Raw genomic sequence first — 16498 nt, forward strand, 5'->3', positions numbered from 1 at the left:
GCTGGCTGTTGCTCACACTAGAAATAAACTATAAGGAAAAACTGCTTTAGAATGGAATTAGGAAAAAACCCTCACCGTGCCGGGAAGGGTGAAGTCTGCAGTAACGGGGAATGACTGCCTGTTAACGCCAGAGCAGCCCCACAAGAGCAAAAAGGGGAAGAACTGATTTTTTTTCTATTTTTTTCTCCCCTCTGACGTTTCCAGATTTTGGTCGGTTCAGCCGTGCGGAGCGGGGCTGGAGGGGGATTTTTCAGAGCGTGCTAATGAGGTCTCCGTTGTTCATCAGATCAGGAGGCGCTGCCCAATAAAACTCAGCACCGTCCGTCCGCAGGCCTTTAACAAAGGCCAATTGCCAGTAAACCAGGAAGATGGTTGCCCAAAAGAGCACGAGGCCCCTGTTGGAGCCGAGTTCCTCCCGCTGCAGCCCTGGGGTTTGGGCAGGGATGCTCTGAGCGTTTGCTGGACCTTGTCAGGGCTCAGGAAATCACTCGGCTCATTGATTTTTTTTTAATTGTGGTGAAAGGCAGAGCACTTCGGTCACAAAGGACACGGTCGTTGCTGTTGAAATCAACACAGGACTGTGAGAAGAGAGAGGAACATGGAGCTGAGCTGAAAATATTTGAGCCCGAGGGGTTTGTTTTTTTTGCTTCTGAGAATCTGATTTATTGCTCTAGCATATGAATATGCCATCAGTTTTCATCAGGAGAATTCCAAGATGCTTCCAAAGGTGGTCAGAATTGTATTTCTATTTTACAGATGGTAAACTGAGGCACGAAGCCAGCCCCAAAACCAGAAACAGACGTAAGCATGGCACCAATTTCAAGCATCTTCAGTGCAGGCATCCCCAGCTGAGCTGGATGAGCAGAGGCTCTTGCTACTCAGCACAGGGAAAGCAGCACTCTCAGGCATGTTGCAGGAGAGAAGCTTTTCCTTGGTGGGGAAAAAAGCTTTAAATGATGGTTGAACATGCGGAATCACAAACTGGCACTAGGGTTGTATTTGAGCTCTAAGTAGCACCTTCGGGGCTGTTTTCCTTATTCTTTCTATTAAGGCAAGATGCTGGGTAAGTTGTTTGTACAATAACACGAACGCCAGAATATATCCTTTCCACTCCTACAAATGGAACCTGAAGTGGTCCTGTGGGCACGGTAAAGCCAGTGCATGTAAAGCAAGGCACAACAGAGGAATGGTCCCAAGCCAGATGAGGGGCTGCAACGTGGGATGAACTGAAAAGCATCTCCTGCAAGAGCCACCAGAGCCACCACCGCTGTGGCACGTTGTTTCCCCTCCTGATTTTGTAGCCACAGCTGGGCACGTTTCTAAAAGCACCTACGCTGATGCTAATAATACCTCACCTCCCATCTGGATCCAGTCCTCAGGAAGGCACAATGTTCCCCCTGTATCAACTCCTGCTTCGCCTCCCGACCCGCGGGGCTGGCAGGAACGCGTACTCCCTTGCCTGGGTGAGTCATTGCTGTCCACTAAAGCAGGTGATGTTCTGGGCGCTAATGTGGAGATGAGTGAAATCTGGAGGAGGGAAAGTGATGATTTTAGCAGGGAAAAGATCCACAATTATTCACAGGGATCTCTCTCTCTCTCTCTCTGTCTGCACTGTCTAACTGAAAAAACAAACTGTTCGGAATTATTTTGAGCTGATTTGTTCTAGCTGAAGTTCCCAGCACAATTGTTTAGCCAGAGCTGGAGGGAGGGAGGGAGGAGATGCTAGAAGCCAGAATCTGATCTCAATTACCAGCCTATGAAGCTCATCCTAACTCTTTCCATGCCAAGGATGATTTGTACCTTCTAACCTCAGGCCCAAACCCAGGCTGGATATGCAGGAACGGTGTGAAAACAGTAAGAGTCACAACTGTAAAACTGGGATCAAAGTCTGTTATGACTCCACAGCAGCTCTGCTAAAAAAAAATAGAAAGATTTATACAAATTAAGTAGATCTGAACGTATGCCTTTCGGGCCAAAGTTTCTTACAACACAAAATCTTACACATCTAAACAGTTCGTCAAATCCACAGATCACAGAGTCTACAATATAGTGATGGTAAACAAATGCCTTCATGACACCCCAAGGACTGCAGAATGCGATACCAGTAACTGTTCCCGGTACTGCATTCACACCAAAAAAAGGGAAGATAAGCCTGCTTGGGGTTGGCCAGCAAGGGTGCGCCCTGAAACATTGATTATAGCACTCTGGGGAACAGTGAAGTGATAAATCATGTCCGTCTAGAGTCAAACCTGACCGTTCTCTGAAGACGCCTGATGGAGGTGGGTGAGGCTTCTCCAGTAAGCTCAGCCCCCCCCAGCGTTACCAAGCCACAAGTGTCAGAGCATCACACTGGCAAGGGGCAGGTCAGAACACAGGTTATGCTTTTAATTAGTTATAAAGGACAGTTTCCTGCACAGATGTTTTTCTAGTCCCAGTACGCAGCCTCGGCAGGGTGTCTCCTAGAAAACGCCGATGCTCCGTCACCTCTACCTACCCCTTTCACCGAATGGGAACGAGCCCCTGAGCTTCCGCAATATCATTCACGCCAACCTGAGTTAGTCCACCGGGAGCCGCGGTTGCCCTGCAGTGGCTAAGGCCAAGGCCATATCCCATTATCTGCAAATTAACAGGGTCGGATTTTGAATGTGTGTGTTGATCCAGGTGTCTCTGAGCTCAAACCCTGCTCCAGACCTGTGCCTGAGCAATAAGATGAGAAGGAAGCCAGCAAAGCAGCCCTCCAGGGACGGCACTCTTGACCCCCGGCGGCTGTGCTCTGCTGGAGGAGGGCAAGGGCAGCACAACGCTGACAGCATCCTGCTTTCAAACGCAGGGAACCGGCGTGTGCCGAGAGCAGGCAGATAATTCAATATTTACACAGGATTTCAACAGTAAAAGAATGTTGTTAGGCCTTAAAAGCTTTTGGGGGATGAGATCCAAGGTGGCACAGCAGGGCCATGGAAAAGCTCCAAATTCTATTTCTTTGTGGCGAATTTGTCAAAATGAGGTGTTGACTCTGTAAATCGCCTGGCAAGCAGATGCTGCGCCATTCATAATGCCAAAGCTCCCAGTAGCGCTCCAACCTCAGGCTGCCGAGTGTGCCTGTGACCTTGTGGCTCAGGAAGGCTCCAGGGGATGGGGCAAAGGAGCCCGGGCCAGGCTGAGGACTCAGCCCGAGACGCTGTACAGCCACTTCCCCTGTGCTCCGCAGCCCAGCGCTGGGCTGGCATCAGCAGATTGACTCATCTCCTGGTTCGACCACAGGATTCCTGCATAACCTGGGATGACCCTCTTCATCCCAGAAGGCCAATCGCATCCCGGGCTGCATCAAAAGAACTGTGGCCAGCAGATCCAGAGAGGGGATTCTGCCCCTCTACTCTGCTCTCGTGAGACCCCACCTGCAGTGCTGTGTCCAGCTCTCGAGCCCTCAGCACAGGAAGGACACGGAGCTGTTGCAGCAGGGCCAGAGAAGGCCACGAAGACGATCCGAGGGCTGGAGCCCCTCTGCTGTGAGGACAGGCTGAGAGAGTTAGGGGGGTTCAGCCTGGAGAAGAGAAGGCTCCGGGGAGACCTTGGAGCCCCTTCCAGTCCCTAAAGGGGCTCCAGGAAAGCTGGGGAGGGACTCTGGAGCAGGGAGGGGAGCCATGGGACGAGGAGGAAGGGTTTAAACTAGAGCAGGGCAGGTTTAGATGAGACATTAGGAAGAAGTTCTTTCCACTGAGGGTGGTGAGACACTGGCCCAGGTTGCCCAGAGAGGGGGTGGAGGCCCCATCCCTGGAGACATTCAAGGCCAGGCTGGATGAGGCTCTGAGCGACCTGATCTAGTTGTGGATGTCCCTGCTGACTGCAGGGGGGTTGGACTAGATGGCCTTTGGAGGTCCCTTCCAACCCAACACATTCTATGATTCTATCTCGCTGGGCCCCTGTTCTTCAGCTTAAAAATAGAATAGGCAAAAATCATAGGCAATAGCACACCTCCTTTAGCCATCTTTCCTATTAATGCTCCACACGGTCGTGTTTGCCTCAGACAATGCAGAGCCCCAGTTTTGGCTGGATGCTCCTCTACTAACCACCATGTCACAGTCATAATAGCATGAATTTATAATAACCAAGTTGTGGTTCTTTTCCTACACATACTGCAGGAGCGTCTTTCTTTATTCCAATTTTTGAAGCCAGAGGCAGTTGCACAAAATCTGCATTAGAAGATGATGTACGACAGACCTTTGAAATCTGCCATTAAGCTGCTCTTGTTCTTGCAAATGTGTTTACAGACTTAAAGAGACAAAAAAAAAATACTGAAGGGTTTTCATCAGCAGCCAAAACCATGGGAAGCGATGCAGCAGCCAGGAAACCCCCTCTCTTTGCCTGGCTCTGCCAGGGAGAGGGTTGGTGCTGTCTGGGGCAAAGCATCTTTCCTTTGTGTTTGCCATTCCTATGGGTACTCCAAGTGCAAGTTCCTCATGGCAGGGACTCTTCCCTAATCTCGACTTCACGATGGGAAAATGGGACAGTGGCTCTCATCCTAAATTGCTGCCATCAGAGCAACTAAGCCCAGCACCCTCCCTCTCTCTCTCTCTGAGGAGCGGAACAGGTACATTGCAGCCTCCCTCTTCTCCATCAGCTCGGCTCATCAGCTGTGTTTGTCCCCTGGCTTTTCTTTCCCCGTCCCTCTCCACTTGAATTTTAATCAGAAGCAGCAGCTGAACAGAAGGTGCCATTTCCATAGCTACGGAAGAGGCATCGACAGCGAGAGGTGATGGAGAGGCTTTTACCCAGATGCAGTCATCATTAGCATTCACCATAATAACCTCGCCTGTGAGCACAGCCCTACTATGGCAATAAGGCGCTTGGGCTGTAAATCCTTGGCCAGGCTCGTCTTTCATCACGGAGAACAATACCTTTTGGGGTCACATTTCTAATCTGCCAATTAATCATTTTTATACGTGGCAATGTTTACATATAAGCAGAGACCACTTTGAACCACGGTCGGCTCCGCCAGTGGTTACCTTGGCTTAGGCACGGGTGGACAATAATTGCCCTTTCTGAGGTTTTATGCATACACAATTGCACACAGACGTACGCAGCGTCTACCATCTGTGTCTTGCTCCTCCCATTGGACTGGTTTGTGCCTCTTGAAACAACACTGCTTAACAAAGGCAGCCTCTCCCTATTTCTGGCTGTCCCACTGAGTTATTTTGGGATGCTGGGTAGGACCTTCCCCTCCATTGTCACTGTTTAGCTTGTGTTGTGCTTGTCTTAAACCTCCTGTCTGTCCTTCTCAGAAGCCTGAACCAGAACTATTCCCTCCCTCCAGCACGTTCACAAAACCAACACGTTGTCGAGGGGGATAAAACCACCTTGTCACGCCATGGGTTTTCTCCATGGAGCACAACTCAGGCCCATTATGGTTTGTGTTTCATTTCAAGTACAAAACCTAGTCATGGGTGAACCGGGAGGCTGTGGGGCATCTCTGGGGGACATATGACAAGGGGACCAGCCCTGGCATTAGGTTGGGAGTCTCTCTGCAGCATTGGTTTGTGCCTGATATGGTGGAAATCTCCCCAGCAGAGCTCCAGCCTTGTCCATGTAGAGGTTTCTACCCAAGGTTCCCACACGGCAGCGCAGGGTGAGGAACCGGATGAATAAAATTGAATTTGAACGTGAGGGAGGGAATGCGGGCAGGAGAAAATAACCCTTTGAGTAATTTATGAGGCACATTTACAGCTGTTATTTATAGATCTCTATGGGGGATTCACATTGTTCCCCACCATCTGACATTATTTGGCAGTTTAGTGGTGCCTGCAAAAAAAAAAAAAAAAAACCCAAACCCAAAGAAAAAAACCCTCCTCCAATACCACATTTTTGATTAATAATCTTGAAAGCTCCGAGTGTCAGCAAGTCCTCAGAAAGACTGTCCCTGCTCTCCTCTAATAACTTATGGCTTAAAGGTACAAGGGCTTGATTAAAACTCTCGTCGCAGTAAATCAATGGTAGCTCAGGGAAAAGAGGTCCTTTCCCTCCCCCTTTCCAGGGAAAGTTTACTCGCTTGTGCTTTTCTGGTGGTTGACTTTGCATGCGTGCAGAAATATTAAATCAACGCCGTCAGTAAAGCACTCGCTGGGGGTGCTGAGTGCCGTCCATGGCAAGCTGAAAGCATGCTCTTTTGTGCACGTGCCTCCAGCGTTATTTTTGGAGAGATTAATGAATTCAGGTGCAGTAAAAATAGTCCACTGCAAACAAAAAATTCCTCCTTAGCATACTGGAAGGACAAGGAATATCGTCTGCATGAACACAACCTCAGTGACACCCACCAATGAGGCAAAGCAGTTACAGACTCCCAGAGTGGCCGGGGTGGGAAGGGACCTCTGGAGATCCCCTCGTCCCACCCCCGGCCAGAGCAGGGTCACCCAGAGCAGGTGGCACAGGGACGCCTCCAGGCGGGGTTGGGATGTCTCCAGAGACGGAGACTCCCCCACCTCTCTGGGCAGCCTGTGCCAGGGCTCTGCCACCCTCACAGCAAAGAAGTTCCTCCTCGTCTTGAGATGGAACTTCCCACGGTCAAGTTTGTGCCTGTTACCCCTTGTCCTGTCCCCGGGCACCACTGAGAAGAGCCTGGCCCCGTCCTCCTGACACCCCCCCTTGAAGTATTGATCAGCGTTGATAAGATCCCCCCTCAGTCAGCTTTTTTCCAGACTGAAGAGCCCCAAATCCCTCAGCCTTTCCCCATCAGAGAGATGTTCCAGTCCCCTCAGCATCTTGGTGGCCCTTTGCTGTGGGTGTTCAGGGCAGCGGCTGTTTCGAATGACCTTGCCTGTTAGGAGCTGTAAATCCCAGCATTTACCTCGCTGAGGCAGGAGACGCATCTGGAGACGAGGCAAAAGAAACCTTCCAGTCCCAGTTACGTCTCTACGTGGGCACAATATGTGGATCTAATTATAGGAGTGAGATTTGCAGGAGGCTGGAAAATTGATGCTGGTTCCTCCAAGCCTCCATGCTAGCAGAGTCAGGAAGGGCTCGTTTCTGTGCCTACCCTGAAATCCTACGCGAGGGAGAGTTTTTTTCACTGCGTTTCTTAAAATGTAAGGTCTCAGGAGACTTCAAACCCACTGCTAAGCCCCGGTCACAAAGAAGCTCCCTTAGACTCTGTAGGGTCTTTCCTGCACTCAGCAGTGTGGCTGCTGCAGGTTTGTTAGAGGAAAGGACAAAAGAAAGCAAAAATGTGGGATGGTGGTTCATTACAGAATTGGCCCAGAGCCTGGGAAAGTTCAGTCCTATCACCAGACAAGCTTTAGAGAGGGTAGGAGAGCAAAGGGGAGCAAACCACAGGGTTTCCTGGAGAGCTTTGGTCAATCTGCAGAGAATTTGGGTCTCAGCCTTGAAATGTCCAGTTGGGCTGAGTCCTCTGGGACTTCACGTTTCTCTCTGACCATGAGGTGACATGCAATGGCCCAGAAAGGAAGGCCACACTAAATCCCATGATGTGCCTGCTCCTTCAAGTATCGCACAAAGCAAGCCGTTCCCGGGAACCATCTAGCATTTGGAGCCAGAAGCCCGAGTGTCGCTGACGAGCTGTGACATCTGAATGTCATCTAGTCCCAGTCCAGCCCCCAGCTGCCGTTTGACTTGGCAACTGGCTTCCCCTTCCCTGTCCCAGAAACGCATCGTGCCACCAAGGTGACATCCACCTCCAAACCTCTCCCGTGCTACGTTTGTCTTTGTCCTACGGGAGGGAAAAGCTCCAAAGAGATGCATAAATAAAACAGGACGTTTTCCTGCTTAGTTGATGTCACTAAGGGAGAGAGATGCAGCGGTTTTCATCACGCTGCGAGTGTCGCGTAACAAAAATCTTGCAAGAATCTGTAGGAAAACCCTATGGGGTGTCTCTGATGGGGCTCTTAGAAAATCACTGGTAAAACTACAGCTTTGCTGCAGAATTTTGTGTGTGAATTAAAAAATGCAGTGAAACAAACCCAGATGATTCCCTATTATACTTACAGCCAATTTGGCTTGGAAAAAAAAAAAAAGAGAGATTATTTCAGTTGCGTATGAACCACCATCTATCTGATCTAGGACGAAGTAAAATCTGGCAGGTTTTGGTGTTGAAAAGCGTAACAGATATACAGATGCCGAGGCCTGTGCACTTTGTGTTATCTGTTTGCGGAGGAAGCGATGCCAACAGGGAGAAATAGCCTCAAAAACGGAACAGAAAAGCAGCTTCACCGCGTGTATCTGGTGCCCTCCTGTGGAAAGGAGCCGCTTCGGAGGAAAGGAGCAAACACCCAGCCGTTTTAATGAGCAGAAAAGATTTCTGGGGTAGGGATTAATTTTTTGGACTTAGAATAAGACTGGTAGAAACCAGAGCTCAGTTCGCAATTTAACTAATTGTTTTCCAAAAAAAACTACCGTGAGATTTTTCTGGGCTAACAAATGAGATAGTTTTACACGTTCTTTGGGTAGCTGTAATAATCCCACCCCGTCCCCGTATCACCTAACCGTTAGCAAACAGTTTGTATTGGAACGCTGTGCTTTGTCTGCTCCTATTTTAGGGACTGGCAGATGGGGCTGTTCCACAAACGAAATTGAAATTTAAGTGTGCTGAGCTTAAGTAAAGCTTCCGAACACATGCCTCTGCAACCTGAATGAACCAACGCAGAAAAAAAGGGTAGTAATCAACAAGTTTTGGAACAGAAATTCAGAAAGAAGAACAAGCTATCATCCAACAAAGCTGTCCAGGTAACACTGATTTGGGGTCTACTTTATTTATCCTCACATTTGCACTACTTTATATCTGAGGAATGTTTTGCACGACAGACATTAAATATAAACGCCCTCAACTGCTGGGGGGGGGTGTCTGTCTTGCCCACCGAAGCATCAATTTCTTGTCATCCTCTAATTCCAATCCTAACAATTGGGTAAACGCGATCACTCTTATACTCACAGTTTCCAATGGGAAAATGAGCCATTTAAAACTTTTTTGACCAGTAAGCGTTACTGCTTTTTAAACTGCACTTAGGGGGAGCAAATATTGGCCTTGTTCGCAACTTTTAAAAAGGACTGCTGTAAAAAAAAAAAAAGGGGCAACTTTTAAAAAGGACTGAAGCTGTAAGCTGTAAAAAAAAAAAAAAAAAAGGGTCTTCATTTGCTATATGCACTTACATATACCAGCAACAGGGATCCGCATCCATACCCAAAACCTGAAGAATGCAGACTCCTGGGGTCAGATCTTCCCACAGCTTTAGATGGTGTTAGGAATCCTCTGGAGTAACGCACTCTTTCATCAATTTGGGCTTACCCGGACTGTAAGTCAGATGAATAAAATAGCAAAGGGTGAGCGAGGGGAAGGCACGGCAGCCTCCATCAGCACACGTGAGCTGCGTGAGCTGATAAATATTGAGCGTGATGCTGGCTGCACATCTGTTGCTGCCGTCGAGCGGTGGGACACGCTGCGTCTCTGCAGCAGGAGGTGGTGGGATGTGGGGTGGAAGACGGCCAGAGCCCCGCGGTTGGGTTTCAGAGAGCGCTACCACCCCAGAGAAGAGCCCCACAGAGGGCTTGGAGGGATGTTTCCTGTACTGTGGGGAGGCATAACGAAAACTACTGGCGAGAAATGAAAGGCAGGCCAATTCACATCAGGAGGGGGGGGGAAAATTAACCATGACGATGATTAATCCACAGAATAAATAACCGAGGGATTTTCTACCATTTGAGGCTTCACAAGTCAGCGCTGCAAGGCTCGCTATAACGCATCTGCCAAGCTCCAGTGGTCAACGGCTGAAGAAAACGCCCGTGGAAAGGCCACCACGCCGAAGCGCACAGTGGTAAATCCGCAGTGAGCGTGCCAAGGCTGTAAGTCAATCCCAACTTACCAGAGCGAGCAGAGGGCAACTTCTCTGGCCTGTGTTTTATGGGAGAAAAGGATAGATAATATCCTCTAATTGTAGAGCACTCAGTTGTCAAAGTTTGCAGTTTTACAAGAAGAAAGAGGAATAGGAGGAGCAGCAGCGATGCCCTGCAGATAGGAGCCAGCACCTAGCTCTTGGAAAGAGATGGTGCCACAGCTTAGTACTGAGCAGAATTAGTTTTTATTATTTTCAAGAAAGAAAATCATTTGGTTTTCTCTGAGTGTTTTGGTTTGGTTTTTTTTAAGGGAGAACTTTTCCTGCTACTGGCAAAAACAAAACAGAGAAAAAAATCTGCGTATTTTCCAGTTTAGAGAGAAAAGGAGATTCTTTTGTACTTCTATTTTTTACCATTTTCTTAATGAGAAATGAGTGGAACAACTAATACAATAAACTAAACAATGCGTCGCTCTTATCCCCCCCCACCCCAGTAGCTTCTTACACACAAAGGCCAAGCCAAAAAAATTGTTAATGACAGAAGAGGGGCAGGAAAAGGCAGGGAAAAAACCAGTACCGGTTCAGAGGAAGAAAAACCCTGCTATTTCTTCAAATCTGCCTTTACCTCTGGTTTTGGACATCATGCTTCTGTGGAGAAAAGCCAAAACCTGTTTTGTTTTTTTTTAAAAAAATAATGTTTGGGGGTTTTTTCCTGTAACTACATTGATAGATAAAGTTTATGGCTTTCTCTGTATTCTATTACAGGAGGGCGTCTTGTTAGGCTTAAACTATAACAGAATACACTCAGATGATTCATATCTTTTTAACACTGAAATACTACCCAATATATTAATATAAAAGAGAGGATATATGTGTATGTCATCCTTCTGTCGCAGTAATCATAAGTCCTGGGCGTGATCTACATTTATTACATCCTATATCATTCTCCAGTTGATCCGTGTGCCTCAAGGGAGTTTGTCACCGTGATTTTTGCGTGTCCTGCTGCCACCTAATGGCCGCGAGCTCAACCTTCACCTTTAGCGCTAAAAAAAAAAAGGGGGAGAAACCCTCTCCTGAAGCTTCCAGAAGCTCTGTAGAGCAAGCAGCTAAAAGTGCTAAAGTGCTTTAATTTTTAGAGTCGTAAAAATCTTGGGAAATTTAACTAAACTTAGTATTAATTAATAGGATTTTTTGGTCCTGCACAAGCTATCTGGACACGTATAGTGCCTTAGTTAGGGGCGTGATGCCGTGTCCCCAGCCCATGGGAAGGTGCCCGTGGTGGTAGCCCACACGAAGGGTTGCCCAACAGCGGGTTCTTTTGAAGTGCAAAGGACCAAGGTCCACATCGCCAAGGAGCCTTGGGGGCCGATGCACTCAGACACCCCCAAATTACTCTGGGGGGAAGGTATTAAGCTGCAGCAACACTGCTTTTAGCCTGCGGGAAATGCAAAATAGCGCAAATTAACTTTGCTGCAAAACTGGTTGGGTTGGAGAGAGGTACATATACATGCTTCTGTATAGAGACTGTGCATATAGCTGGGTATACAAATAAGTCCTAGGTCACAGAAGCCTTGGCTTTGAAAATCCTGTGCTGGGTCTCGGCCCACGCTGAAGCAGGACAGCTGAGAGCCAAGGGCCAGTGACAGTTATTGCTCCCAACACCCTGCCACTAAGGAACAGATCACGCCACGTTGTCCTCAGCTCTGACAGCCCCCATCTCCTCACCAGCCCACAGCCAGCGTTCCAGGTCACCGAGTCAAATTCATCGTCTACTTTCTTTCTCCTCCTTTTAGCCACTAATTCTGTATGAATGTTAAGCTCAGACGCGTGGCCGGAGACCAGTCAATGGGAGGCCTGCAGAGAACCAAATCAGCGCACACGTAACGAGCCATGAGCTGGGCCTCCTCGAATTACCTGGATTAATGAGTTGACAAAATACAACTATTCTTATACTCTTCTGTAGCAGCAAACCAGCCCTGCACCACCGACCTGAACACCTTCCTGGGATTTCTCACTGGCTTGGTTGCTCATACACGTCAGGTTTAGATCTGGCTGTTGATCTTCCTGACCTCAAAAACTTCTGTACGCTGCAGTTGGTATCTTTTGGCCTGTTCCACCATGCACCAGGTTCACCGAGTCCCTGGAATTGATTTCCTGGGGAAGAGGTTTCTTTCTGTCTAATTTAGGCGCTGGAGGAAGAAATAATGATAGAATAAAAAGAAATGGGAGGCTGTGCAGATGTGTGTTAACCCAACAGCAGTGCTTCAGGCTGAATGTGTCTTTCACTGGGATATTATTGTTGGGACAAGCTAATAAATCTTATACACAGCTACCCACCAACGCTGTTCTATGGGATTTGATGGCACGTATGCTAATATCTAATTTCAGCTGCCAGTAGCCAAATAACTGCACATCGTTGGTGGCAGAGCCAGGATCCCCACATTAACCAGAAGTCATTTTACTAGTGGATGACCATTGCCCCTTCTCAACAGCTAGAAAGGAAACCCTCCTAAAACTCCCCACTAGATAGGCGCGCCAGGTTTAAAGCTGCGTGGAGAAAGCTAATTGCATTTCACAGAGCGCTTCAACATTTGGTTTGGTTACGATGACGAACAAGAGCTAAACATCATCGCAAAGCCAGCTGCAAACTCCAGCTGTGCTGGGCTTCGGGGACAGACCACCGAGGGGGTCGCTCTGGTGGATGTAGGGATGCAGCAGCCACAGGTCCGAGCGGCTGACGGCGACGCTGGCTCCTTCGGAGCCCTTCCCCCCACCCGGTGTGATCCCACTCACAGCATCCCTGCGACAGCAGAACCCAACCACCACCACCGAAAGTTCCGCTGGCATTTTTCCAGCCGGCTCTAACACTCCCCGTTCAGTTATATCTGTGTGTGGCTTCTATTTACGGCTCTACTTTCTCTCCCCTCCTCCATCGCTGTTAGGAGGGTCCAAGTAGAAACACACTGGAGGGCTACGCCAAGTTTCAGCTTCTTTTGCTCGCATTTCGGCAGTGATCCCTGCAACGCAGAGCCAGTTTTCAGGCAAAAAGTGTCTGCTTTGCCAAATACTGCTTTTCTCTCAAGGAAATTGCGAGAATTTCCACACCGTGGACCATTGATTCCTCTTTACCATCACCATCTCCAAGGAACCACGGGACCTTATCTCCAGTTCTGCTACTGTGCATCGCACTCCTACACATCAGCCTACATTAGCACCGAGTTCGGAGCCCAGTCCGTTTTTATCTGTTGAAGGTACGCGGTTGCGTAGAACACGTATCGCCTTGAGACACAGATGCACCTAGTGAAACAACAACATTTTGTCTTTATTAGGAGTTCCCATGGTAATATAACACAGAGTTCTTAAGGAATAAAACACAAGACTTGGGGTCGGGGTGGGGTTTTTTTTGCCATTGAGACAATGGTCAAATATCAGTACTTCTTTTTGTCTACACACATGGTCAGCTTTAGCACTTACAGCTCCTCCACTCATGGTTCACAATCACAAATCCAAGGGTTAAATCCAGCTAGTATTAAATCCTACTTTTTTTTTTTATTATTTTTAGAGCTTCAAGTCACTGCGGTTAATTAATTAATTAAGTCATCGTCTTTTTTTTTTTCTTTAAGCATTTACATATGACATTCATTAAACAGACACAAAGCGGACGAGCTCTCACAGGAAAAAACATGCTTACATAGCCTGCAAAAATCTTTTTTTGTGATTTTTTTTTCCTTTTGAAGAACAAATTAAAACTAAAAAGTCATCATGAGTCAGTGAAGGAAAAAAAAAAGGAAGACTTAAGTGAATACTGAAGAGCCGCAAGTGTTTCGGAGAATTGAAACGGATCTGCAATTCTTTTTTTTTTTTCTCCCCAACTCGTTCAAATTGATTTTAACATACAGGTGAAAAAAAAAATGAAAATAGCTGCAATATATATTAAGTTCACGGATTACTTAACAAACAAAGTGCAAACTCTTTTATGCAAAACTAAAAGACCCAAGAGTTAAACCTAAATGCGAAATGCATGGATGAATATGGCAATGGTTCTTCTTAACTTTTGTGTTCAAAGGGGCCTAAAGGAATCAGGTGCTGAAGCTGGGAGGGTTTGGGGACCTACACAGCTTCCAGATCCTTTGCAAATCCCAGCGTTGATATTTAACAACACTAAATTTGGTGCTCGTTTCTTGAAAGCCTTCATATATATAGTTTTTTCCTTAAAAGAACCTGTAAACACCGTTTAAGAAAATACTCACAAAGATGGAAAAAACGAGATCTATGTACGTGGCAAAGTACAAATAGAAGACAAAGCAGAAGATGCAGCCAGGAGCCAGGGCATACAGAGGGTGGAGGTACCGCGGGGCTAACTGCGGGCAGAAGAGCTCCCCGTGCCCAGAGACAGGCCGAGTCCTGGGGACCGCCGAGCCCTCCAGCTAAGTTACAGTGAGAATCTAACAGATTTATTCTCCATGTCCCGAAAATAATAAGCCTCCAATACCAGGGCTAAAAGACCTTCGATCCCCGAAGTTAAATGTCCAGATCCCGCTGCCATTTAGGAGCTGGGGCTCTTAAATTCATTCAAGGACCAGTGATGGCCTCTGGTTTCTCAAATCTGAGGCAGCAGGCATCTGAGGAAGGGTGGGGAGCCACCAGGCTTTCTCGTGAGTATTTGCACGAAGGCAGATTCCTGATGAAATTCGCAGCCTGTGTGAGAGATTCTCAGCTGCTGTTGACCCATCGAGCTGCTCTGAGGCTCCCAGTTACAACAGCTGGGCATCTGGACTCCAACTGGAATTGCCACAGATGCTCAGGCACACACTCAACTGGCCGGCCTTTCAATGAGAGCTAAAGATAAGCTCTCATAAAGTTTTAAATAATCACCCATTGGTGCCCAGGAAGGGGGAAGGTGGCTGCTACAGAAATCTTTCAAGCAACATGTTGCTCTTTGCCCAGGGCTTATCGATTTCCACCTCCAGGAACAGAAGACCAACTAACTGCTAACAACTTCTCAAGAGGCTCCGTCCGAGCTCCTCAGCTCAGCCCCTTTGTCTGCACCAGCTCAAGACCTAGTACACCAAAGTGAAGATTATAGCTTATGAACCTGCTCTGCGACCTCCTACTGCAGCTAAGTGGCAAGCATTGGCTGGAATGATGCAACCTAGGAATTCCTGAAGTACCAGGGTGGCAGTGGCAGTGACACCGGCGGGAGTCTGTGACTTGAATGAGGTTCGGGAAGGACCGGGAAGAACAGGGAGAACCCCAGTTCTCAGATAAGGCTTCGTAAACACAATGATACAAACATATTAAAAACACACACACAAACATAAAAAAAAAGTTTCCTCAAGGACCTAATTTGCAGCAAAATCCAGAAGGAAAAAAAAAAATAATGAAAAAACAAACTGACAGAACCAAAGTCCCCAAACGGTTCTAGCTCACCCGGTGGCGGGGTGCGATGCGCTTTGTCAATTCCTAGTGCTAGGTCCCGTCTCTCGCTCCTGGCAGCAGCCAGTTACTCAGCGACCTCCCGGGCAGCGGTGGGGAACGGTTACAGACAGGCTGGGATCCACGTCCCTCCGCGCTTGCCTAGCTACTCTGCCGGAACACAGAACCCTACAGAATATCCAGTTTAAAACCCTTGAACTACTCTTCTGCTTGACATTAAAAAAAAAAAAAAAAAAAAGCTATTTTTTACATTTATTATTTATTTATTCCTTTTTTGTGTGTGTCTTAAAGGCAGCTCCCGGGAAATTCACTTTATCCTTCCTTTATTAAAAGAAAGATGCTGAATGGGACAGAGGCCACATATCTCAAACATCCTCTTTACATTTACTTTTGCATGTCAGAGGTGTCAAAACAGGGTTTATTTCTTTAAATGTGTAGGAGCTGAGGGGGGGGTGAGGGGGGAAGTGAGAGGGGTTGGTGAAGATGAGGAGGGAATCTGAGGGGACTGAAAGAGGCGCCTTACTTCAGCCCCCCCCTCACTGGTTGCCCGCAGTAACTGTCACAGGCTCTAAAAGAATCAAAAAAGGGTCCCCAGGTGCCCCCGTCCCCCGGTCCCCCAGGGGGGCACACGAGGGGTTGGTCCTTAGCCCAAGCTGGTGATGTTGGCACGTCCGCCGGGTGGTGCCACGATGCGCTGAGTCGTGCGGCGGGGGATGTTGTCATCGATCTGTGCCCCTGCGGGGGAGAGAAGAGAAGCCACGTCACGTCCTCGCCCAGGGCTGGAGGGGCGTGAGCTGCAGGAGGAGGGAATTACAGAATCCCAGAGTGGCCGGGGTGGGAAGGGATCTCTGGAGATCACCCCGTCCAACCCCCAGCCAGAGCAGGGTCACCCAGAACAGGAGGCACAGGGACGCCTCCAGGCGGGTTTGGGATGTCTCCAGAGACGGAGACTCCCCCACCTCTCTGGGCAGCCTGTGCCAGGGCTCTGCCACCCTCACAGCAAACAAGTTCCTCCTCGTCTTGAGATGGAACTTCCCACGGTCAAGTTTGTGCCCGTTACCCCTTGTCCTGTCCCCGGGCACCACTGAGAAGAGCCTGGCCCCGTCCTCCTGACACCCCCCCTTGAAGTATTTATCAGCATTGATAAGATCCCCCCTCAGTCGTCTCTTTTCCAGACTGAAGAGACCCAAATTCCTCAGCCTTTCCCCATCAGAGGGGTGTTCCAGTCC

At 48.2% G+C, this 16498-nt stretch overlaps 1 protein-coding gene across 4 annotated transcripts in view; it reads right to left on the reverse strand.

Moving 5' to 3' along the window:
- Positions 1–13134: 13134 nt before the first annotated feature.
- DPYSL2 (dihydropyrimidinase like 2) overlaps positions 13135–16498 on the reverse strand; it is a 58016-nt gene continuing 54652 nt past the window's right edge. For all 4 annotated transcript variants that reach the window (XM_074563787.1, XM_074563788.1, XM_074563789.1 and 1 more), the window contains one exon: positions 13135–16004. In XM_074563787.1, coding sequence (XP_074419888.1) covers positions 15913–16004 — 92 coding nt within the window. In that variant the 3' untranslated portion in view covers positions 13135–15912. The remainder of the gene's footprint in view (positions 16005–16498) is intronic.

The sequence above is a fragment of the Larus michahellis genome, chromosome 20 (genome assembly GCF_964199755.1).
Source record: "Larus michahellis chromosome 20, bLarMic1.1, whole genome shotgun sequence".
Classification (NCBI taxonomy): Eukaryota; Metazoa; Chordata; class Aves; order Charadriiformes; family Laridae; genus Larus; species Larus michahellis.